The sequence below is a fragment of the Dermochelys coriacea genome, chromosome 11 (genome assembly GCF_009764565.3).
Source record: "Dermochelys coriacea isolate rDerCor1 chromosome 11, rDerCor1.pri.v4, whole genome shotgun sequence".
Classification (NCBI taxonomy): Eukaryota; Metazoa; Chordata; order Testudines; family Dermochelyidae; genus Dermochelys; species Dermochelys coriacea.
The window spans coordinates 43,174,755-43,199,964 of record NC_050078.2 but is presented as its reverse complement, the minus strand read 5'-3'; the positions used below and the strand labels follow the sequence as shown (position 1 = coordinate 43,199,964).

Here is a 25,210-nt window from a genome sequence, read left to right as displayed (position 1 = left end):
GCTGCATCGGATTTCTGAAATTGTATGGAGGAGGCTGTGCCTCCCCAAACAGCCAGGCATGGCCTGGCCCCCACCTCCTATCCGACTCCCCTGCTTCTCGCCCCCGATGGCCCCCCCGGGACACCTGCCCCATCCAACCCCCCCGTTCCCTGACAGCCCCCCGGGGACCCCTGTCCCATCCATTCATCCACCCCTGTCCCCTGACCAACCCCTCCTCTCCTTCCTGACTGCCCCCCCGGGACCCCTGCCCCCATTCAACCCCCGTTCCCCAACCTCTGACCTCCTCGACCCCATCCACGCCCCTGACCACCCCCCGAACTCCCCTGCCCTCTATCCAACCCCTCCCGCTCCCTGCCTCCTTACCGTGCTGCCTGGAGCGCTGGTGGCATGGCTTCACCAAGATAAGCAGCTGCGCTGAGCAGCACAGAGCACCGGCTCAGGCTGGGCTTTGCAGCCCTGCTGCCCAGAGCATTGCGCCACGCTGTGACGTGGCTGCAGGTAAGAGGCCAGGGGCTAGCCTCCTGGGCCAGGAGCTCAGGGGCTGGGCAGGATGGTCCTACGGGCCGTAGTTTGCCCACCTCTGTTCTAGCCACTACTCTCCAATGAAGATCTGTTCTGTTCTACTTTTCAAAAGAGACTGGGTGCTTCAATTTTGGGGGTGCTCACCCTCTGAAAAATCATGCCCCTTTAAGGTGTGTCTAGCTGATCACCCAAAAATAGAGGCACCCAAACTTACTAGTCACTTTTGAAAATTTTTGAAAATCTAAATACTCAATCATTGATGTGCTAATAGGAATGTTGCCAGAGTAAAGCCAATCTATAACCTGAAATGTTAACACTGTTGTATTTCTGAAGCCCACCTTGAAACAAGTTTGCTCTTCTAGTTAATATGCCTTCTTCCATATGCCTTCTGAAATAATACTTAATGATGCCTCAAATGCAAGGTCTTTCTTTTCTCTCTCCTTGCAGTTGAAAATGCCTATCATTCTCAAGGGAGTACTTAACCTCTGCATGAACGTCGGCATTAACATAGAAGTGCCCCATTAGCCCGTTGTGTGGTTGTCCTTGGTGGCCCGCTGTCCCTGGTTCTTGACAGTAGTGTGCATATACATAATAGGCGAGGAAAATCCTTTGCCCTTTTCTGCTTGTAAACCTACTGTTTTTCTGAAGGCACATCGAGTTCCATGGTAACCATTACATGGGTGAATAAATGGACATGTCAGCTTTGTTATGTTCCTTCATTCTTCGGCAGTTAAATTTTGAAATGCTGTGTTGTAACCAGAAGCAAGGTAAAGAGGCCCAGAGCATTTAAGATATTGCCAGTGCTCATTGGCCAGTGAACTAGTCATAACACGAGAGAAATGTTTTAAATTTTCTAATATTTCTCCTAAATTAAGAGTCAAACCATCCTTTTTGTCTTGTATTTTTAAGAAACTAACTTTTTAATGAACTATCCACTCAGAAATAGTTACATTGGATTCTTGTTTCATAATCATTTTCTATTCGGTCTATTTGGGTAAAACCTAGGTTGGTCCACAAGATTAGCAAGTTGAGACCTGGTCTGTATTTGGATGGGATTTCACCAGAGAAAAGCAAGGTTCGAGGAGATGTATTGACAGCTCAACCAGCGGTAGCATTATTGTAACTGTCTGTTAAGCCATTCCTCCAGTATGATGTTATAGACCACTTGCTGCTGGAGATGACATCTATTAAAAGTAAAACTGAAGTCCCTACATGAACAGGGGGTTTATCCAAATTAGGATTTAGTCAGGATAATTATATTCTGCCTACCTAAATTAAAGTTAGTTTTAGTTAGGTATTATGTAGATCACTTACTGTCCTAAATTGTTGTATGTTTTGCAATGCATGGGGTTAATCAGCTGTTGATCCAGCCCAAAGCTGGCCGAACTTCAATGAGGTGGTGAAATGGTTCCTCCTTTTTCTAAATATATGTAAACTTTTTATCCTTTCTATAAAAGGAATACACAGAGACAAGCAGTCTCAACAGTTTGAGGCAATGATAGAACAGCTTTGATATCTATGATTAAACTGTACATTTTGCAAGCATTAAAATTAGACCAGCTTTATCTAAAGACATAAAAAGAACGTGCGACTGAAGGAAGAAAGAAGGAAAAGAACAAAGGAAATGCTGTGCTTAAATGTCAGAATTAGCCATTTATGTGCCCAAGAACCTGAAATGTTCTTGTACTGTTTTGTGATCTATATATGAATTTCTCATAAATAGCTGCCTCCAAGTGGAGTCCATTCTCTGTTTCAGATTTCACTGTCAGCCTGTCATTTCTTGGCTACAGTTTGACTTCTAATGACCTGTGGCATTTTTGTACAATGCCTTCCTCAGCTCCATCACATTATGAAATGAATTCTTCCTTATTAAGGAGGGCAAAATTGTCCCCTGGCCCAGGAGAGAATACATCGAGTTTTTTTCACATACTCCTTTCCCGGTATGGATATTCTGCCCTTGCCAATTACGTGGGCAGAGCCCGTCAGCCTATCATAGATTGGCAAATCTTCCACCCATATCTCCAGGTCAAAGAGGAAAAGAGAGGATAGCTGGACCTCTGAGAGACTTGAGAATGAGTTCAGCTAGGTAACGAGGGATGGTTGAAGAGAGGTGAGAAGGTGGGATTTACATGCTGAACATGTTGGGTATGGGAGTAGGCAGGTTGCAGAGGAGCTGAGATGGGCTAAAATGGGGAGCAGAACTAGCAGTTAGAATGGGGTGAGGGTGGGCCTCTGCGGTGAGAGTGGTAACTGTTGAGCTCAGAAGGAGGCCAGAAGCTGGAGAAGAAGAGAACAGAGTGCTGTTTGTGTGAACATAGGAGAGCACTAAGGAAGGACTGGGAATTGTCTGGAGGGCCCAAAGTTGGGACTTGTGTGGGACTGGGTGGAGCCTCTGCTGCTGCTGTTTGGGGCCCTATGTTCCTCCAGTTCCATACACTCATCTCGTGGACAGGTCTGATTCTGCTCTTGGTCCAACATAGCAGGAATCCACTGCAGGATACAAGAACTGTAGACAGTGGCCTCCTCGTGCTCTCCATGCTTTTAATACGTGGAAATATCCTGAACTGTTTCCCCCTTACTTTATAAATGTCTTTGGGTCTCAGTGAGATAAAAAGTAAAATGATGTTCTCTTCATTTAAACTTATGGATACGTATGACAGGGATCTTTAGGAGCTAAGAAGTTAGTGCAGGTTTTGAAAAAACAGCTGTTTCCTACTGAGCTGGCAAATTATTAAATGTCAATGTGGCTTTAGGCCAGTGTTTCTCAAATGCACCATGACCTTTTCTTGTGACCACAGCCTCCTGGGCTGTGATGGAGTGGTGGTGGCACAAAGCAGTGGCCCCTCTCCTAGGGCTGCCAGCAGTGTTTGTGCCCTGCCTCCCTCTGAAGAGACAAACACTGGAGGTGCATGAAGTTGGTGAATTCCTAACTTTCCTGGGGGTAGGGATGGCAGGCTTTGGGCTCTGTCCATGCGGTGGCAGGCTCTGGTTCCAGGCTCCGGCCCCAGGCTCACCACCCCTATCATCATCCCTTGACCCCACTGCTTCCCTGCCCACCTATTCATCCAGAGCTTAATTTGTCCCAGAGCTTGCCGGGACTGAGTAAGTCTGCTATGAAAAGTGATATTAACAAACATTTTGTAGATGTTGATGCTTTCCCTTCCCAACACTAGATTCATAATATGACAGCTGATTACAGGAGCATTTGATATGTGGAAAAAACGGTTTCTAGTCTGTTTAGGTCCAGTAAAGAATAGAGACAAATGTAAATTATTTTTATTACTGAGTTCCAGAAAAACCCTACACAAATAAATTACAACTATTTGGATATGTATATGTGCATATTTATTTTGTTTTTCTTAAAGTTAATTAAGTATTTTAGGAAAAAGCATCAGTGTGGCCACCAGCAAGAGTTGGTGGCTGCACTATGAAGCCACCAAAAAATTTGTTTTGTGAACCCTGCTTTAGGCTAGGATGATTTCAGAAATCCCAGTATTATATTTCAGTAGCCTCTCCTCCACATATCCCCTTTTCTTTTTCTTCCTTCTTTTTCAGAGCAAGATTTTTGTAGACTTCAAAAATGGCCTGGATGAGGGAAATTTGTCAGTTTTTTTCTGATGTATTGCCATTTTAAAAACAAGACTTCTTGCTCCTTATGTTGCAATAACTAAATACTGTGCCTGTAAAGTTATCCTAGCTCTGGTTGAAGTGGCAAATTTACTAAAATGTGCTATGAGCATGATCCTAAAAACTGTTACTGAGTGTAACACTTTGAGTACTCAAATTGTCATCTGTAGGACTACACCCAGTAGTAAGGGTTTGCAGCGCCAGGTTAAATATTCAGATTAATTAAATATAAATTAATGAAAAAATACTGTGGAGGAAAAACGTAATGCACAACTTGCAGAAAATGGTTTGATCTTATTATGAGAACTTTAGAGCAGAGCGCAGGCATTGCACTGATAGGCATTATAGAAAAACTTGAGATGGACAGAGTAGAGTTTACATCATTAATTAAAAAACACTGTTGTGTTGGTGGGAACTTTTATATTTTGGACCAGTTTTGCAGCACACTATATCTCTGAATTGTGACTTAAAGAAACAGACCATATCTGGCCTAAATTTTCAGTGATTAGTGATCTGGGTATCCTAATTTTTGGATGCCCAACTGGACACCTTAAAGAAAAAGCACCTGCCCTCTGAAAATCAGGCCTCTTCACAAAGTGTGCACCCAAAAATACTGTCCATATTTGGTCAGTAACGATAATTTTTTAGAAGAGATTTTAATAGTTCAATACGGTGTTTAGACTTTATCTTTTTTTTATTGGTAGGCAGCAGAATAATTTTTATCATGTGCTAACAGCAACAGCACTTTGTTACAGACACAAGTGGACACTATAAAACCTCTCCTTCACTATTGTCCTGTTGCTGTGCTTGCTGCTACACTATTTTATATCTGAGAACATTTTTTAAAATTACAATAGAAATGACCTTTTGTTTTTCATTCCCAAATGTGGAATGTTTTCTGGGAACTCTAGCAGTGTTAAGATAGTAAAGTACGCTGACAGATTTTTAAACAAAATACTTGTGCACAGCTGCAGAACATAAATCATTCCTTCCAGTTTCAGAATTTTATAAATTGTTGTTATGTGGAAGTTACCTCTGTTCTTGTTTGACTTGAACGAGATTTTTTTTGTTGAGGCAGAAATATTGTTGCTTCTCAGTTTTGTAAACATAATGCTCTTAGTTGTAATGATTACATAGCTGTAGTACCTTCAAAAACAATTTAAACAACCAAGATATTTGTATTTCCATAATGATCGCCTCCCATGAGGGAGGTGCAAATATTGGGGATGATGTTCTTTACTTGTCATTTATTAGTAAATAAAACCGATGCAAATGTTGTTTATAAAGTAGCAACAGTAAACCAAAAGCCAGCTAATAGTGTAGTAATATTCTTTTGGGAATAAGGGCCTATTATTTTTAGACACAGGTTTTGCCATTTTCCACATGACATACAGTACAGTGCTGAGGGATCCCGTTCCAGTGGTCCTATCATGCACCCCCTAACACTGCTTTAACTTAAAATAAAATAAAAATTAGAAATGGATAGTCCTTAGTGTGTCTACTGATGATGTTCTTTCAATGACACAGCATAAGGTGGACAGCTGAAAACCTCTATGCTGTTGTGAGACACGAGGCAGGCAACCACGAGATGGTAGCATGTCTGCATGATCTCTTGGGGATTTGGCTAATGGGATTTTGGGGATCTATTTATCTGACCCAGATGCTCACTTATTAATAACAATCTTCATTATAAATGGTCCTGATACCAAGGCACTTGAGGCACTCTATAAGCAATTAATATATGATAGTCATATATAGTAATTAAAATGTCATGCAAGATAGATCATAAAAAGCCAGACAAAATGACAGCTATATAAATATGGTGGAAAGTGCAAGGTGGAGGAGTTACCATCTATAGCTGATAGCAATTAAAATAGAAAACATTCCTGAATTAGAAGTGTTTACAAATGTTTCTGAATGGGGAAGGGGTGGGTTAAGATAAATATCCACAGGAAGTAAGTGCCATACCCTAAGGGAATGCAAGCCTAAGACTTTCCCAGCCTCAAGTTCAATGGTAGAATCCCTGAAAGGTGGATGGATGATTCCAGAGTAAAGATGTCTGTCACTACACGGCTCAAAGAAGAGGTCTCGAATGTAGTCAGATACATAGATTATAAGGCCAGAATGGACCATTGTGGTGACCTAGTCTGACCTGAATAACACAGGCCATAGGACTTCCCTGAATTAACTTGTTAGAACAAGCACACATCTTTTAAACAAACATCTGTTTGTGTCTTCAAGATGATAGTCAGAAGTTAAGTGGGTATGTTTGATGCATCAGACAGCATTAGTTCCCGCGGATATTTGCCTACCAAAGGTTGTGGTGTAGCAGAAGACACTGGCATCTACTTTCAAATGTGGTTGTGTTTTGTAGATCCTGCAACATGCAGAGTGCCACTGACTCCAAACAACTGCAATGGGAGGTGAAGTAGCTCATCATCTTGTAGGATCAGTAGCTCATGGGATCAAAACCAAAGTTAGGGGGTACCTGATAGGAGTAGAGCAGGGGTTCCCAGACTTGTTCCACCGCTTGTGCATTGAAAGCCTCTGGCGGGCCGGGCCGGTTTGTTTACCTGCCACATCTGCAGGTTTGGCCGATCGTGGCTCCTGGTGGCTGCGGTTCGCTGCTCCAGGCCAATGGGAGGTGCTGGAAGTGGCGGTCAGTATGTCCCTCGACCCGCGCCGCCTTCCAGCAGCTCCCATTGGCCTGGAGCAGCGAACCGTGGCCACTTGGAGCCGCGATCGGCTGAACCTGTGGATGCAGCAGGTAAACAAACCGGCCTGGCCCGCCAGGGGCTTTCCCTGCACAAGCAGTGGAACAGGTTTGGGAACCACTGGAGTAGAGGAACCAGTGGACTGGCACAAAACGGCTGCAATGAGGGCCAGAATCTAGCCCTATTTTTGTCACAGAACATCGTAACTTAAAACATCTGGTAAGTTGTCAGCAAGTCACAAGACAGACAGAACCTAGAAAACCAATTTATTTTTATGACAAACTCCAAAGTACACGACAAGAACTAAAGTTTGAGGTTTGCAAGACTTCCATTTGCAGACAAGCTCATGTGGTATCATTACAGCATCTGATAATTTTCCTATCTGGAGCTTGTACTCAATATAAAAGGAATGTACGTTTTTTGCAACTTCTTCAGTATTATTTATATGCTGTGAAGTGTATCAGATTGCAAATCATGGATTAGCTGGGATCAATGTAATTAGAAGATTTGAAAAAGGAGAAATCTCAGTAGAATAAAGTTACAACATTGCTTCTTATACAGATTGATGCTTTCCAGTTCTCTTGCTTTCACAAATTTAGGGCCTGATTCTGCTAGCATTGACATCTATAGAAATTTGGCCTCTGGTTTCAATGAAAGAATGTAGTATCCCTTTACATAGTTTTTGCGCCCTCTTGAGACACCGTCTTCTAAAACAAACACAGAATACAGTAAACTCTACTAGAGAGCTCACAAACTATGTAAAGGGATACTCTCAATTCCAAAACACTTCAGAGAAGGACTGGGTCATTAATAGTTGGAATGAAAGTTGATTGATCTGATATTAAGTTAAATATCTTTAAGGAAATGTTATTTTCTAATATAAACTTTTTTTAAAAAAAAGCATATTTAAAGAAAGCATTGTGCTTTTTCATCCCAATTTTGCACTTCTATTTATAGTAGCATTATGGTTCTATGTAAATTGGCAATCTTGCCAAGTGGTATTCTATTGCTCTTTTTCATCTTGTTTTGAAAAATACCTTTACAGATTTCTAAAAAAAGGAGAGAAGAGTCTTCGCACTTGCATTCATTTTTTATATCGCCCTTTTTGTAGTTTTTAAAATGCCAGTAATATTAGCATATACTGCAGCTTGTAGATTTTTGTACAGTTATCTTGCTGAATTTATTAACGCTTCTGCCAGAATGCGTTTACCTTGTTTTTAATAGTGTATTTAGATAAGTGTCATTATTCTTTCAGATACTGATGAATACCGACCACCTGTTTGGAAATCTTACTGTAAGTATTCAAACAGATTTTTTTTAAAATGTTGATACAAAAATGTTTCATTTCTAGTGCTTTTAAAACAATTGAAATATCATGTTTATCGAGATATGAGCTCAAGAAACACTGTGCATTAATATTAAGAATAGCAGGGAATGTTGTCATTTGGAGACACTTGCATTCCTTGATGCCAAAGGCCAAGTGCAGCTGTACGGTCCCTGGGGTTGGATTTTGTAAACTTTGTTCACATGAGTGTTCCCATTAATGTCAATGAGACTACTTGCACAGGTATGGCCTGCTGGCGTAGTGCCTTAGGGCGTTAGTGACCCGGATTCTTGCATGTAAAAGCCTGATATCACATGGGAACATTTTAAGGCCAATTTGCCTTAACCACATGTACCACTGGAGTTGAGACTAGAACTAGCTGAAAAAGTTGGTTCTGAATTTGCCGATTCAGTGAAATCAGGACATTTCACCAATGTTCTGATGGAACCCAGCCATGCAGACAGCTCTGGGACAAGAACTTCAGAGCTTTCTGGGTCTGCAGCTTCAGGGCAACCATCAGGCTGCCTGCCTCAGAGCCAAGGGTCCATTCCCTCCCTTTCAAAGATAGTTTCGAAGTTTTTGGGTTTCGTTCCTAATCAAAATGAAACCAGATTTAGAAGTATCTAAATCCTCCATGAAACAGAATTACCTTTCTACACACATTGTAATTGAGGCTGAAAGAGGCTGAGATGAATGAACATGAGAAGTGATGCACTGGAAAAGGAAAAGTGAAATTGCTGTTAGGATGCCCCACCTGTAACTTGCACTTCCTTGCCTGTATACATAAGGGGGAGGCACTGGGCTTGGTGAAGCTGTGAGGGATTGGGAGAAAGAATCAGCCTTTATTTAACAGCAGATTTTCAGAGTGTGTGTGTGTGTGGCTACACAACTACTTTAAAAATGCCTCTAACTCTACATTTTCTGACATATATTTGAGGCTAGATGTCCTTCTGAGACCATGTTCAAAGACTAGAGCCAGCGCTAGGCATAAGCAGACTAAGCAATTGCCTAGTGCCCCAAGCAGCTCAAGGGGCCCCCTATTAATTATTAGTATGTGTTGTATGTGTAGGGCCCCTCACAAACTATTCCTGCTTTGGGCCCCGAACAGGCTTGCAACAGCCAAAGACACATGAAAGCAGCATTTAACATAATGAAAGAGTTCACCTATGTAAATTGGGACTTATGATCCAGCGTCCAAAGGAATGCATTTATTTCAAAATTACTGCACATCATGGAATCTGTTCTACTGAGTTTAAGATTTTAAGTTTGTGTTAAACCTTTGACAAAAAAAATGTATAAGCATATTTTTGAAGTGTAAGATGTTACTAACCACTAAAGTTTATAGAGACTGGATTAAAATAATTCTTATCAACTGAAAATATATAATAGAGATGAGAGGAAGAAAAGACCTTTTGAATCATTTAGTTAAAATCTCTGCTAATGCAGGATTATTCTCTACAGCAGGGGTTCTCAAACTGGAGGTTGGGACCCCTCAGGGGACCGCGAGGTTATTACATGGGGGGCACGAGCTGTCAGCCTCAATCCCAAACCCTCCAGCATTTATAATGGTGTTAAATATATAAACAAGTTTTTTAATTTATAAGGCGGATCACACTCAGAGACTTGCTATGTGAAAGGGGTCACCAGTACAATAGTTTGAGAACCACTGCTCTACAGTATATATTCTAGGTCTAAATGCACAGAACTTCCATCTTTTCTGAAACATTCACTTTCAGTTTCCATGAGTCCTACAGATATTGGATGTTTCTGTTCCAACAGGCACTTACTTTGTAGACAGCATTGCCAACCCCAAACATTCAAAAATCATGAGTCGTGCCTCAAAACCCCCCAAAACATTAGTGTTGGGGTTTTTTTATTTGCCATCTGGTTTCTGAGCATTTAAGATGAACTCAAGTAATAGTTTCAAGCTTTTCTCTGCTGCCATGAAGACTAGAAACTTAGTTTTTTAAAAAAAAATCACAAAAGCCGAGATTCTTGTATAATCTCTAGTTTCCAGACGCTGAGCCTTTAACTAAAACACCTAATATTGTGAGATTCATGAGAAATTCAAGAGAGCTGGCAACACTGCATAGGCCTTAACATTTTAGCAACTTCAGAATCTTTTAAAACTTATTTTAATTTAATTGAAATGAATGAAAAATAAGCAGCAAGGATAGGGAAAAATGCTAAAGATTTTCTCCCAGCTGTCTTTGGTCTTCTCTTTAGATAGTTTAATGTGAAGGAACTGAATGTGAGTAACATTCTCCAACCCATTCAACTGCTGTCGCATAATTGTGGTGGTTGGAACCTCAGTCTGCATGTGAACCTAGAGGCAATCTTTGTGTGTGGCTTTGAATCATAATTTATTACATCAACGGCTTGCCATATGTCAAGCCAGTCACTTAAAATAAAAGCACTTACACATAAAGTCACTTGAAGCAGGCTTTTGCCTTGTAGATGATGGTTAAAGAATAATATTGGAGCACATTGTAGCTTTAATATTAAACATCATCAATCATAACAGCTGTTCACCTAGTGTTTGTCACCAAGTTCTGTATGTTTTGCTTTCAGTTGCAAATATTAATAATAAATCACAGTACTGTACCTTCTGTGAACTCAATGAACTCTGCCTTTTCGTTCATTTTATTTTACACCATCATCTGTAATGAGGTGTCCTACCTTTCCAATACCAAAGCCTCATTGGCAGCTATCTCAGTAGCTAAAGCAACGCACATCATTTGTAGATGCAACTTATGTTTTTCATAATTTTCCATAATTAGAAGTAAATGCACACAGTCATATTATTTGCTTGTGTTGCTGTCTCTCTTGATGAATGAATAGGAATGTCTTATTCAAGTTCACTAGGAATAGTAGCGGCAAGGAAACCACAGCTGATAGCTTGGTTCTCATGCAGCAGTTACAGGAAAAGGATAGAGAGCACATTTTATAACTTGACAGACCACACAGTGTGTTCCTGACCTGCAAAGAATAAAAGGCACAGTCTTTGAGGAGAAGGTCATCTTCAGAAAATCTTTCTAATGTTGATGTGAGGCAAGAAATGATTACCTTGAATTTTTTAGTGCTCTACAGAGCATGTCACTTGTGACTATCCATCATCACATTTTCAAATCTATAATTATCCATTCTCTCCCTCTGAATTTTTTCATATAAAATCTGAGCTAGTTCTCCACAAGTATCAGATTTGGATCAGGGAATAATTTCTTCATTTGTGGCATAAAATATTATTTTTATAGTGGAAACTGGGAGTAGTCCATCCTTGGGAAAAATAAATGTTCATGCTGTACTTCCAATGAAAGTTGCTAATTTTACATTATTTTGCTGTTTTTTCATCACTTGCAAACATCACCTTTTTAATATCTGTGCAAAACAGTTTTTAAAAAGTGGTGAAATAGGTTTTTTTAATTAAATCAAAATAAAAACGTTGCTCCTCCCTTTACCCCCTTTGGATCAAGGATCTCTAGTGTGAATATTTACTTGTCATCTAACACTTAGCCATTTTCTCCATTGTGATTCTTATATTCTTAGCATTTTAATGAAGTATGAGTGTCAGAAAAATAGTTATGGTCAAATGCCAAGCATAATGAAATAAAATCTCATTGGATAAACTAATTTATGTTCTTGTTATGTGAAAGAAGTGACAGCACATGTTATCAGAGTCCTTTGCAAGTAATATTGTTTGAAAGTTAATTTAATTTTAAGGAATTACATCTCTCAATGTCTATTTCAGAAAGAAATCTAATCAGATCCAAATTTTTGTAATGATAAAATAAGTATCGAGAGCCTCATTTTTAAGGTGATTTGCCAAATCAAACTACTTTAGAAGGAGGAGCTGAATGTCCCTCCTTTATAGCACAGTAGCATGTTACTATCATAAATTTACAACTTACTTTTAAAAATGCCTTGGTCTTGGTGAGGTTCAGTTTTTAAAGGATAACAAAAATAGATATTTTGGTATTTGTACCCATTTTAAAATAGATTACATTTTAGGCCTTGGCAATGGAAAACTGCCCACTGAATGACCATAGGTTCACAGCCATAAACGACATTTTGTTTGCTCAGAAAGGTTAGTGAGCAATCATAAAGACAGAGGGCCTGATTCTACAAAGCTCTGAGTTTCTTCTGCAAGGCCCTGAAGAGCTTCAGTCCCAAGTGAAATCAATGGGAGTGGAGGGTCAGCAGCGTCTTGCAGGACGTGGTCAGTGCCTTACAGCACTGAGTGTGAATCCTCTTGCTGAAGACCAGAGTTGTAGAACCAACATGTTTTTGATGTATTGTGAAATGAAGTTTGCATTGATCATAACTTCTGTTCTTTTCTGCCTGAGTCTAGCTTTTTTCCCACCTTGCCCAGTTATCACACAGTAATTAGTTAAATGAATTCTAATAGCGAGTGATTTCTGATTCATTGTGAATCAATTATAATAGCTTGGCCTATGTATCCCTCTGCACAAAATCTTGCAGCAAGTATTTTTTAATCAAAATTTAATGTTATAAAATGCCTAATTTAACACAAACAATTCTGTGATAAGCAGAAAACTGAAATATATTTAACTTCTGCCTTCTCTCAGTGTATCAGTTGCAACAAGAAGCTCCCCATCCTAGAAGAATTACCTGCACTTTTGAGGTGGGTATTATAATGATCCAAAGCTTTACATTGTCCACAAACTCCAGATCCATCCATACACTGTACATTCTGAACAACTGCTACCTGGGAGACATGGAAGTATTATGTAGAGGGCAACTTGAATAAATTGCTTTTTCTGATGTTAAAGGGGTACCATCAACTGGAAATCTGGTTAATTTAAAATAAGAGTTAAAAAGACTTTCAGGTACCACATCTACCCTCTGCAAACACCTGGTAACTATAGCAATTTTTATTTACAGTTACATTTTTCTATTTTTATAAAACATTTCTCTGTCCCCTCTTTTGTGTGAAAGATGCCCACAAACGGGAAACTGACTGTATGGGGCAAATACCACGACTGTCCCTACGTTATTAAATGCACATAATAATAAATACAATGAAAGAACAGTGAATTTCTCCTCCCATCCCAATCTTTCAGTAATAGTCACCTGAAGCATTACTAGCAATAGTAGCTAAAACAGACAGATAGTGTGGGCCCTGATGCTTCAGTTGTGGAATCCTATTGAAGCATAGGGAATACCCATCTGTGCAGAGAGTCAGCTCATATAGCTCAGATTGTAGGATCAGGACCTAAAGTAATACTGTCCCTTTATTGCTGTTTAACAAGAGTAGCATTCTTTCTTAACTGTTTTGAAATTGTAGATTAAAATATAGGAGTGTTTTAATTGATATTGAACATCATGTCAGTAAGTTTTTATGTATAACTCTATCCCATTGCTACATCTAGGAACTTGGGAAACATCAGTGTCAATTTTCAGAATGCTGAAATGTTGGGTTTGACTCATTAAATGATATTATAAAACACTGCTCATACTAAACCATTGCAAGTTATTGAATTGTTCAGATTTAATTGCAACAGTTTTATCATGCAACAAGAGAGAGGAAATTAATCTCTGGAATGTGTTTGTCATACTGACCTAGCATTAAATATAATGGCGCATAGTACTGTCAGGGGCATTAATAGCTTATAGCTTAGATCACAAAGAGGATTACTTTACTGACTTAAACGGGGATTTCTGTGTACTCTCTTTCAAATGCCCCATTGCAGTTCTTCCAAATAGTCTGTCAACTTCTAGGATAAAAATAAAAGATTTAATGGGAGTCAAATGCTTCATTTTAATGGAAACACCCTCATCTTCCATGATTAACCTGGCAGGTTTGCATTTTTGCAATAGGTGTTTAGCTATAGTTGATCGCTCTTTCATGTAGCTATATCTTGATCAAGCATGACAGACTAATTTTTTATGGAACATGTCTCAACAAAAAAAATTAGTTTTAAAAAATGTTTTGTACTGTTAATGAGTTTGCTAATAAGGAAACATCTAAGCTGTTGTTTCTGTGCAGAAAGCTTACACATTAATATTGAAGTTGAGATTTTAATCACACAGAAATAATTACATTCACAGTTTTTGTTTCCACTTCAACCTTTCTATTTTTCCTTTCATGTATTCAGCACAATAGGATTTTTTGTGATATCACTCAAAATGACACACATTCATTTGGGTATGGTGCTTTTTTTATTCCCTGCCTGTGGTGGGGTGGCTGCGCAGAACCCAGCCAAACAGGAAAGGGCTCATTGGGAGAGCCAACCAAGAGAAGGCTTGCTGGAGCAGCCCATATATAAAGGGCTTTTTTTTTTTTAAGCAAAGGCAGTCTCTTCCTGGAGGACAAATGGGGAAGAACTGTCTGCTGAGGAGCACCGTAGATATTACAGTACTGGGCAGAATAGCGGAGCATAGGGGAGCTCTTGGCTGACCATGGCCAGACTAAAGCCCTGAAGCAAGGGCAGGGAAGGTGCTAGGGCTACAGGGGAAGTGGCACAGGGAAAGTAGGCAGCGGGAATAGGAGGAGGGGTAGTAAGTGGCTGCCAGCTTTAGGGTCCCTGGGCCGGAACCCAGAATAGCGGGCAGGCCTGGGTCCCTCCCACTCTTTACCCCTACTTGCCAATGAGGAGAGTGGCCTAAATTCAGACTGCAGTTTGCCCCTGAAGCCAGGGGCTGGACTAGAAACTTTAGTTGGCCGCTGAGGCTAGTGGAAGGACTGAGGACTGCCTGTCCCCCAAAAGTGGGGCACAGTCGGAGGACACCGCGGTCCGGGAGCGATGCGGGTTCAGATTGTGGAGACGGTATAGGAAGTGGAAGGGACAAAGAGCGAGACACCGCTAGTAAAAGGTGCCCTGGTGGTCCAAGAGAGCTAATTCCCAGCACGACCAGTAAGAGGCACCGCGGCGGTGGGTCTGCACCGCTACACTGCCCTAAACTGTTGTGTACTGTTGGTAGGTGTCAAGAAATGACTGCTGCTTTCCTCCCCAAAGGTTCCTGTGTTTCAGTGGTGGGTGAAATGTATCCAGTGTATATACATTTTAAGACTATAAAGCGCTCTTGGCAGGCTAATGGTGTAGACTGTTACATTTATTTATTTTGATGAGCTGTATCTTACATTGCCCAGCATTGTCTGTTGGTGAAACGAAAGACCATATTGTAATGCATATGGATACTATGGTAATGGGTGCCATTCAGGTACCTAGACAGTATGGCAACCTGAACTATACATGTCCTAATTTTTGTGTAGTCAGAGTTTCAACTTTACTATTGATATGTATAGCTTTCAGGATAAACTTGCCTTCTTAAATAAACAGAGAAATACAAAGTATGCAGGAATAGTGCAACTGGAACTGCATGAAGGGGCCTTATAGAAAATAAAATAATGACTGCAGTTTGGTGCACAACATGTATGCTTCATGGACTTTTTTCCACATAGTGGAGAGAGAGTTACCTATAATAATACAGAGGAGTTCTAGCCTTGTTTAGCTTAATAGATCTGTCAGGAGCACAGCACATGCCAATTTGGCTGCAGGCTGGTGTTTCTGTTAATCATTAATGCCCTGGGAAATGAGAGATCAGGAGCAGAAGTCATGTGAAGATCTCCTTTATCATATTAGCAATAGCACTAGACTGCCAAGGCAAGATATAAAAGATATTAAGTCATATACTATAGATAAACATTTTGGCATCTGTGTCAATTGCAGTAGTAGAACAAGCCTAGAACACCTACTGGTCATTCATTCAAATTCTAATCAGATCCATACTTGCGTTATTTTTAAAATTAGACAAGATCAGGCCAATTCATACTGGGGAGATCTTCAGGCATCCACATGCTGCCACTTCACTTACAAGTTACCTTTACTTAATTTTCTCATCCCAAGATGTATGTATATCGCTGCAGTATCATTGAGTTTACACATTAGTTTTAAAATTTTATAAGTTATTGTACAGGTGGCAAATTGCAGTTCGTGGTTATTTTAGGAAGAAATAGGCTGGAACTGAGCAGGGCTCACCCTGAGTTAGTGATGCAAGCTCTAGAGGGTAGGTAGGTTTACTATAGGTTTCAGAGTAGCAGCCGTGTTAGTCTGTATTCGCAAAAAGAAAAGGCATACTGGTGGCTCCTTAGAGACTAACAAATTTATTAGAGCATAAGCTACAGCTCACTTCATCGGATGCATACAGTGGAAAATATAGTGGGGAGATTTTATATACACAGAGAACATGAAACAGTGGGTGTTACCATACAGACTGTAACAAGAATGATCAGGAAAGGTGAGCTATTACCAGCAGGAGAGTGGGGGGGGGGACCTTTTGGAGTGATAATCAAGGTGGGCCATTTCCAGCAGTTTACTAGAACAGTAGGAAGGGAAATAAATAAGGAGAGAGAGTTTTACTTTGTGTAATGACACATCCACTCCCAGTTTTTATTCAAGCCTAAGTTAATTGTATCCAGTTTGCAAATTAATTCCAATTCAGCAATCTCTCGTTGGAGTCTGTTTACTATATAGTACCTAGAAAAGTCTCCGGGTTTAATCCTGTACTTGTAAAGTCTGTCAGACTCAACAGAGATGAGTGTTTGTACAATCACTTGTGAACATTCATAACACCAAACTTCACTAAGTACTTCGCACAGGAGGGACAAAGAAAGCTAGTGTAACTCTAGAATGGTTTTGTCCCAAAACGTAAACTGTAGAGTAGAACATGGTCTTGATCCTAGTATGGGATAAGAAATGCATATCTGCAATTTTTAGGAATTGTGTGGGAATTGAGAGTTGAACAAAGCAGATTTGTGCGGGATGCAATTTGTTAAACATAGATAGCTGCTGAGTGTAAAGTTTCAAGTATTTTTAGGGCCCTTCATTTTCAGTTTTTATTTTATTTAATTTTTCCTGTGAATTTATCAGTATTTATTACCACAACAAAAACAGGTGAAAATCAGTGCAAAAACTATTAATAATTTTTCTGGGTAAATATCAGGGTTTATTTTGGTGGAGGGAGGAAGTATTCAGTAGATTAATGCTTTGAATTCAATTAATCCATGTGCTTTGCTGCAGAACTAAAGCAGAACTCAAAACACCATGCGACCTCTGAGTTTAAGAAAAAAAAATATATCTCTAATCCCCAAATAAAACTTTTCATTTGAAAAAAGTTTACTATTGTAGCCTTAGAACTATTAGCCCATAAGCATTTACATTTAATAATTGGGCCACACCATTTGCAGCGCATACACTCAAGTTTATCCTTTTCTCCTGTTTTTTTTTAAACTTTCAAATACTTCCTTATGTTCTGAAATGTATTCAGATACAGATTTACATTTTCTTCTCATTTTAGTGTGTCAAATCTTTAATCCATTATCTGCTAACAGTTTGAAATGCATACATAGTGGGCATGAGATTCATCAGTACATTCAGCAGTACATTTTTTCCACCAAATGCATCCGATGAATTGAGCTGTAGCTCACGAAAGCTTATGCTCTAATAAATTTGTTAGTCTCTAAGGTGCCACAAGTACTCCTTTTCTTTTTGCGAATACAGACTAACACGGCTGCTACTCTGAAACCTATCAGTACGTTCAGAGGTGCAATGCACTTCAGAGGTTGCCTGCGTGCCTGTTTGTTTACTGTGTGTATCTTCTAGACTAATACATAGCCTTTTTCAACAGGCAGCTTTGCATATACATGCAGACTAATGTATTATCGTAATACATATATCTCATGCAATGCATTGTATTTTCCTAATAAAAAAAGTTATTTTTATATATTTGAATGATACAAAAGTAGGGTGAAAATGCGGGAGGGCGGGAGAGGAATAATAGTTTTTGTAAAACCTGGGAATTTTTCAGTAAAAATCAGTTTAAACTGAAAATGAAGGGGCTTAGATTTTTTTTTTAAATGGAAATGTTCCATTTTAAAAATCCTATTTCTCAAATAAGGTCAAAACTATGACCAGTTTGAGGGATATTTTTACATTATAAAAGTAAAATTGAAATAATTATAATGTAGCATCACTGTATGTTTTTTGCCTTTTTGGGCAGGCGGGAGAGTTGATTTCAGTGCCTTGCCCATAACAAAAAGAAAAGAAGGACTTGTGGCACCTTAGTCTCTAAGGTGCCACAAGTCCTCCTTTTCTTTTTGCGAATACAGACTAACACGGCTGCTACTCTGAAACGTGCCCATAACAATGTTTTTTTCATTACAAGTACTGAACATACTGTGCAGCTGAGCCACAGCTGAAGTGAAAATATATTCAGTGAGTAGAAATGTGTTTATCCTTTTTCTGTGGTCTAAGCTCCTCCTGCTAGTGCTGAACTTTGATCTGCTCTTTCTCAGCTGGATTTCTATTAGCAGCCATGAGTGAGACAGTGGGAAGCAGAATCTTCTAAGTAATTGAATAGTTCTGCTGTATAAGTAATTTTATAAATATTAGGAAGGGAATCCTAGTCCAAAGAATATCAGAGATTAGGGGGACGGAGTAATATGTAATTTGGTATGGTATTAATTATGTTATTCCTCTTGTTGAAATAAGCGGGATGATTAAAGAAAAAGGTACTTGCCAAAGAGTAATTGAAAATCACACTATAAATAATGTTTATTCAAGGTGTACACGCAGCTACAAGAGATAATGTAGAGAGACATAACCAGCAAATAACCCAGTAACTTGAAAATGGTTCTAAAATACTCCAACTATCCACTCTAACTCTGCTGAGGTCAATGGGTAATGTCAGGATAAAGGACTGGAGAATCAGCCCTTGGTGTTTTGGTTATGTGATGATGCAGCACAGCTGAGGCAGTTAACACTATAGCATTTTGAGTGAAAATAGCATTGTGAGTTAGTGCTGTAAATACTTAAGGATCTTTGAATTCTACATCAGATTCATACTGTGATTATAATATGAAATGTGGGCGCATTGTCCAAAACATATTGTGGTTGCCTCTCTGGGCTGTGTTTGTGTGCACGTGTGTGCGCATGAATATATATGTATAGTTAGAATCCATCTTCAGGGCACCCCTTGCTGTCACAGCAGGGCACCTCACAATGAATTTAAAATAATCATATGTGAAAGGATATCAAGCCAGCCAAATGATTGAGTTAATTAAAATTACTGCCCTTTTTCGCCTCACAAGACTCCATCCTAATCTCATGCTAATGGCTAACAAGCCTGATTGAGCAGCCTATCTAAATACCTTTGTCAAAGCAGCCTCTGTGGGTAGCTAAGAAGCATTTGATCACACTGAATGGGGGTATTTAATGTAAGTTGTTAAATTTAATCTTCAAGATGAGTTCATATGAATGAGTTTCACCCTAGGTGACTTCCCAAGGCACTGAGGACATTTCAGAATGACACAGTCAAGTGTCAGAGTAGCAGCCGTGTTAGTCTGTATCGGCAAAAAGAACAAGGAGTACTTGTGGCACCTTAGAGACTAACAAATATATTTATTTACAGTCAAGTGTGAGGCGCATGCCAGGTCTACACCATTTATCTATTCACCCACTTCAGTTTTATTAGCCATACACCATAGTTTAGGGGGAAAAATAAAAACAAAACCAGAACAGGACCATAGTGACTTGTGTGTTACAGTGCCTAGCACAATGGGGCCTGGATCCTTCCTGGGCTCTCTGGGCACTACTACAGTACCAATAATAATAATAATTGACAACAAATACCACATGGGTACCATGTTATTTTCCATTGTAAGTACAGGGGAAAGTGTGCTATCTCTCATACCACAGAGTAGTAACTGTGGGTAAATGCTGACTTTAAAAAAAAAAAAAGTACTAATTAGAATTGTGTGAATAACTGATTTTTCAGTTTACTGGCAGTTCTAAAAAATAAAATAAATTCTGTTTGGGTCAAACGGGGGGGGGGGGAGGTCCAGAATTTTCAGCAGATTGAAAAAGGTGTTTCGAACCTGTCATGTCATTCTCACATTCTCTTTCTGGTCCAATGACTATTCAAGTAGTTTTCCACCGAATTCATCCGATGAAGTGAGCTGTAGCTCATGAAAGCTTATGCTCAAATAAATTTGTTAGTCTCTAAGGTGGCACAAGTACTCCCTTTCTTTCTGCAAGTAGTTTATAGAAAGTGGAACAGCTTCAATAGGAGAAACTGAGAGAGCTCCATCCCAGAATCCCCTGTAGCGTGGTGGTTAGGACACTCACCTTGGTGGGGGACACCTGGATTCCAGTCCCTGCTTCAGTGAATATTTAATTATTTATACAAAGTGGGACAGCTTCAACAGAAGACATTGAAAGACCCCCAACCCCAGCATACTCCATCATCCAGGACACTCGCCTAAGATGTGGGAGACCTTGGTTCAAGTCCCTGCTCCAGAGCATCCCCATCCCACCTCATTCTTATGCATCATGCCGAAATACTCTTGATGATGTAGCCCAAGACACTGAAATGTTTCTTTTTTATTATATGATTCATTTAAACATTTCTGAAGTTTTCTTTTTTTCATTTTTGACTAAAACAAATTGTCAAAATCGACATGTATTTGCAGAATGTTTCAGTCTTCCCAAAGCTGCATTTTTCAGAGGAAAAAAATGCTGGCCAAAATTTTTTGCCTAGATATAGAACTGACATAAGTCTTTGCTAATACAAGAGTCAACTTTTATGAACCCTGTACAAACCATCGCTATGATTATTGAAATGATAAGGCAATTTACAAACTACTCTGAAAAATTTCTGAAACTCAAGGAAATTTAGCACTGACATTTACTTGGATGCAAGAAAAAATGAAGTCGTGGGGGATACATCTTATGCCTCATGTTAAATAAAATTTTCAATTAAGTGGCCCAGAAATACTGCAAAAAGCAAAAGACATTATGAGGAGATGGGGCACAGCTGGACTGACTTTTCTAGCAAGAATAGATTTAATTAAAATGATCATTCTCCCTCAGCTGTTTCATTTTATTATGGCAATATCCATATTTCATCTCAGAAAGTAAGTGGCTCCAATCTTGGAAGGCATGATTTTGCTCCTTTATGTGAGGGTTGAGAAGAGTGAGAATAAGCATCATGAAACTCCATCGTGGAAAGCAAAAAGGAGGATTAAACTTACCAACTTTGTATAGTTACTTTGTCAGCTAACTTTAGCTATCCCCTGATTTGTATTGACCAGGATGACATGCGTGGTGACTCGGAGAAATAGTGTTACAGGAACTTTGTGGTATCAAAAGAAACTTTGCAAAGATCATGGCAAGGTCAAACAGTGCTTCCAGTTCTGATGCACTTAATATCAACAATATCAACAACTAAATCAACAACAATATCAACAACTAAATTATGAAAAATGCTAGCTGCTGACTAAAGAGATATGCCTGTGGGGAAACCTTTATGATAATACTTATAGTAAACATTGCAGAAAATAAGAGGCATATAATTTCCTGACGTACATTATATACTTGGCCTACAATAATACAGTAATACATACAAATCAACTCTACTCTAAAGGCACAATCCAGCTGCTACTAAAGTCAATGGAAAAACTCCCATTGATTTCAGTGGGAGTTGGGTCAAGCCCTAAGTGAATACATTCAAAATAAACAACCAATACAATAGGATGGGGGTAATGAGACAACATGGGAGGTTATAAAGAAACAGGCATGTAAATTAGGTGGGCTCAGTTTATCTCCAATCCTGAATGGGTTCCCATTGTGCTAGATGCTGTACAAACACCCAGTGAAAGGTAGCCCCTGTCCAAAGAGCTTACAGCCTAAATGAAGAAAAATGGATGGAACAGTTTGAAGGAGTGAGGGCAGCTAGGCCCAGGTTCAGAGCAGTGGTAATTTCTCCTTTTAATTTATCATCCAGCAAAGTAAAGTTCCACACCCAATCTGAGTGCCTGTAGTTACTCTCCAACTGAGTTTTGCTTTGACAATTTGCACCAATCTTCTGCCACTTCACATTCTCATCTTGTTTGCACACTCAGATTTTATTGTGATTTGGATATTTTCTTGGGGTGCCATGTTGGCCTTTAATCCCATGACAGGTATCTAAATTTTTTTAGGTTACTTATACAGAGTTTTTATGCACAGTATTTCAGAGTGTGTGTGTGTTTTTAATGCTTTCATCTTTTCTACTTTCATATTGCTCCAAAAGTATAAAATGAAGTGGTTTGCCTGGCAGGAGGAGGGAAATTAGGACCTGATCCTACAAAGTTTTATGCATGTGTTTGCCTTTAGGCATGTGAGTAGTCCAACTCAGATCAATGGGACTACTTGCATGATTAAAGTCAAGCATTTCTTTGCAGAATAGAGGCCCAATTTTGTTTCTCTGGTAATACAGGCTTTCTATTGTAATCTAGTCAGAGGTATAAAGCAAATCACAAGGCTGTGGTTACATAAGTACTCTTGTTTCTTCTATTATAAGTTGTATTCTACATCTAAATTAATATATATGCACCAATGATTATAAAGTGCACACATTAAAACATTATTGATCACTTCAATAATGAACACTGATTTTCTAAACTGATCAACCATCAGAATAGCTCTTTATTTCCTGTGACTATGGAAGGATTGTTGTTGCTAGACTCTGCATCATATTTAATTTTTGACATCTCAGACATTTAAAGATGCCATTTAAATGGCATCTCAACAACAAGGGTGAAATATTTATTTTAGTTTGCTTGACATTTCCATGAAAAAATGTGAGGATGAAACTGAAGCAGAAATATAGTGTGAATGTTTTGTGCTTGATTATAGCTGGATCATCAATGACTGCCCTGGTTAAGGTTGCATAACTGTTGAATTCTAAGCCCAAAGGATTTCCCAGTTCTATAGTCAGAGGAATGATGGTTTTGGGGTTAAGGCACTGCATTGGAATGCACATTTAGATTGTCAGCTGTTTGGGGCAGAGACTGTCTCGTACTATGTGCTTTTACAGCAACTAGTACAAAAGGGTTTTCATATTGGTGGGGCCTCTAGTTGTAATACACAAATATGAAAGTTTTGGGTGCAAAAGAAATGCAAGACTTGTATAATAACATTTCACTTACCACTGAAATGTAGCCACCTCTCAGGTGAAATATGGCAGTGGTTTAACAGTGCACGCAACACTTCAAGCAACTTCAGAAGAGGAAGATGACTTGTAAATTGAAGATTTTTAAAAAAATGTGTTTCTAGATTATCACACGCACTAATGCCAAGAAAAAAATGGCATGTATCATTTTTTAAAAATTTGCAATTTGGGCATATAGTAGTTGGACAAAGTTACTTATGTGGCTTAGAAAAGCACCACCATGCATGTGGTTTCAAGAGACTCTCCATTTCAGCATTTAAATAGGGTGCTTCCTCAGGTTGTGTTTAGATTGTTTCAGAGGGTAGTGTTGGACCTTTCAATGTGTCGTCTTACACTGTACCCACTAGAAAAGTAATGTAGTGCTGACTGATTCTTGTCCTTTCCCTTCAGATACATCATATGTTCTCTCCTATTTTTTAAAAAGTTGTTTTATACAAGGTGTTCATTATGTGGCATCTCTTCTGCAAGTAAAATATTTAAAATGTTGTTTGTTTTTTCAATAGGTAGAGAACAGACCCAAATATTATGGAAGAGAGTAAGTAATGTGCTGCTGTGAATCACTGAGTTTAATGTGAGTGGGTGTCAGCTCATGTTCAATGTTGAGTAAAGGTGCTGCAAGTGCACCCCATGGCCTTTTCATCTCATCTGTGTGTTTAACACCACAGGAATGTGGGGCTAGCTGTGCTAATAGTTTTAATTTGCGGGACATTTTGCCTTGCAAAGTGGTGACTCTGCAGTAGCCTACTCCCTTGGCTGTTCAGCATACTGTATGTGGGACCTTGTCAAGGTCAGGCATTACATTTTGATGTGTACATCTTGAGCGATCACTGTGAAATTCTGCTCTGCTCTGTTTCTGCCAGTCTGCTCGTTGGGCATGTACAGCAAGGAACTTTGCTCCGTTTAATCACACTACTCTTGCTTCCCTGAAAATTCTAATTTGGGTATGGCATTTTGCCCACCTCACATCACCCCTGCAGTTTCAGATGGATACGGTATTCTTCAGTTCTGCATTATCTAGGAAAATAGAGTGCTGCTGTGCTTCACATGGGTGGTTGGCTCTTTCCACCCCAAAGATGGAGGTGCTGCAATGAGTGTATGTGTGTGTAAAAATCTCTTTGGGGCCATTTGAAATGCAAAATGCTATAAAAATTCACATTATCATTTGTATTTTTCTGTCTTCCATTTCACTGCATTAAGCAAAGATATTGTATTGTATATTGTGTTTATTTCAGTATCAGTATATGTAAATTGTGCACTTTCTTATGCAGATTATTAGTCAGATTAAATGGATCACTTGAGCCCCTGGCAAACTAGCAAACTGTCCCTCAGTATTGGAAAGTGTGAGTACCCCAGCATAGAATATTAAGCTAATGGGTAACATGGACACTTGTCTATTAAACTAATGTAAGATATCCATGTTATGAAAAGAATGCACTTGTTCTGTAATGAAAGAGTGTTCTTCTCATGCTGTCTGTTAAGTAATTTTGACGGCTAAAGCCTACCAGCGGCAAATAATCATGCTGACCAAATGCCAAGCAGAGAGAGAAATTAACATAATGAATAGGTTTCTGCTAATTATATAGTTTTTATGGAAGCTTGTTTTTAAAAGCCTTGGGTTTTTTTTGTTTTTCTTTTTCCTTAAAAACAAACAAAGGTGTGGTCTAAGATTTGAAAAACAGTGTGTTTTGAAACAGCTTTGATTGCTAATAAAAATGAGTTTTGTTTGTTAGATTCCATGGTATGGTCTCAAGAGAAGAAGCTGACCAATTATTAAGTGTTGCAGAGGGAAGTTATCTCATTCGTGAAAGCCAACGGCAACCAGGAACCTACACTTTGGCATTAAGGTTGGTAATTACCATTTTATTTTAAAAGTTATAGAATGTTTGTGAATATCTCATTATGGTGTTAAGATGAGCTATTATTTAATTCCTTTAGAGAATTTTTTGTAATAGTGACCATTTAATGACATTATATTTTTGTGGCCTGGTTACTGTTCAGTATCTTCAAAGTA

General features: G+C 39.1%; 1 protein-coding gene across 5 annotated transcripts in view; it reads left to right on the top strand.

Moving 5' to 3' along the window:
* CHN1 (chimerin 1) overlaps nucleotides 1-25,210 on the top strand; it is a 142,998-nt gene that overhangs the window by 24,552 nt on the left and 93,236 nt on the right. For 3 of the 5 annotated variants that reach the window (XM_038422155.2, XM_043505314.1, XM_043505315.1), the window contains 4 exons: nucleotides 8,119-8,157; nucleotides 12,774-12,829; nucleotides 23,703-23,734; nucleotides 24,930-25,043. In XM_038422155.2, coding sequence (XP_038278083.1) covers nucleotides 8,119-8,157; nucleotides 12,774-12,829; nucleotides 23,703-23,734; nucleotides 24,930-25,043 — 241 coding nt within the window. Of the gene's footprint in view, nucleotides 1-8,118; nucleotides 8,158-12,773; nucleotides 12,830-23,702; nucleotides 23,735-24,520; nucleotides 24,540-24,929; nucleotides 25,044-25,210 lie in introns of those variants that run through there. The other 2 variants (XM_038422157.2, XM_043505316.1) reach the window with 2 other exon arrangements.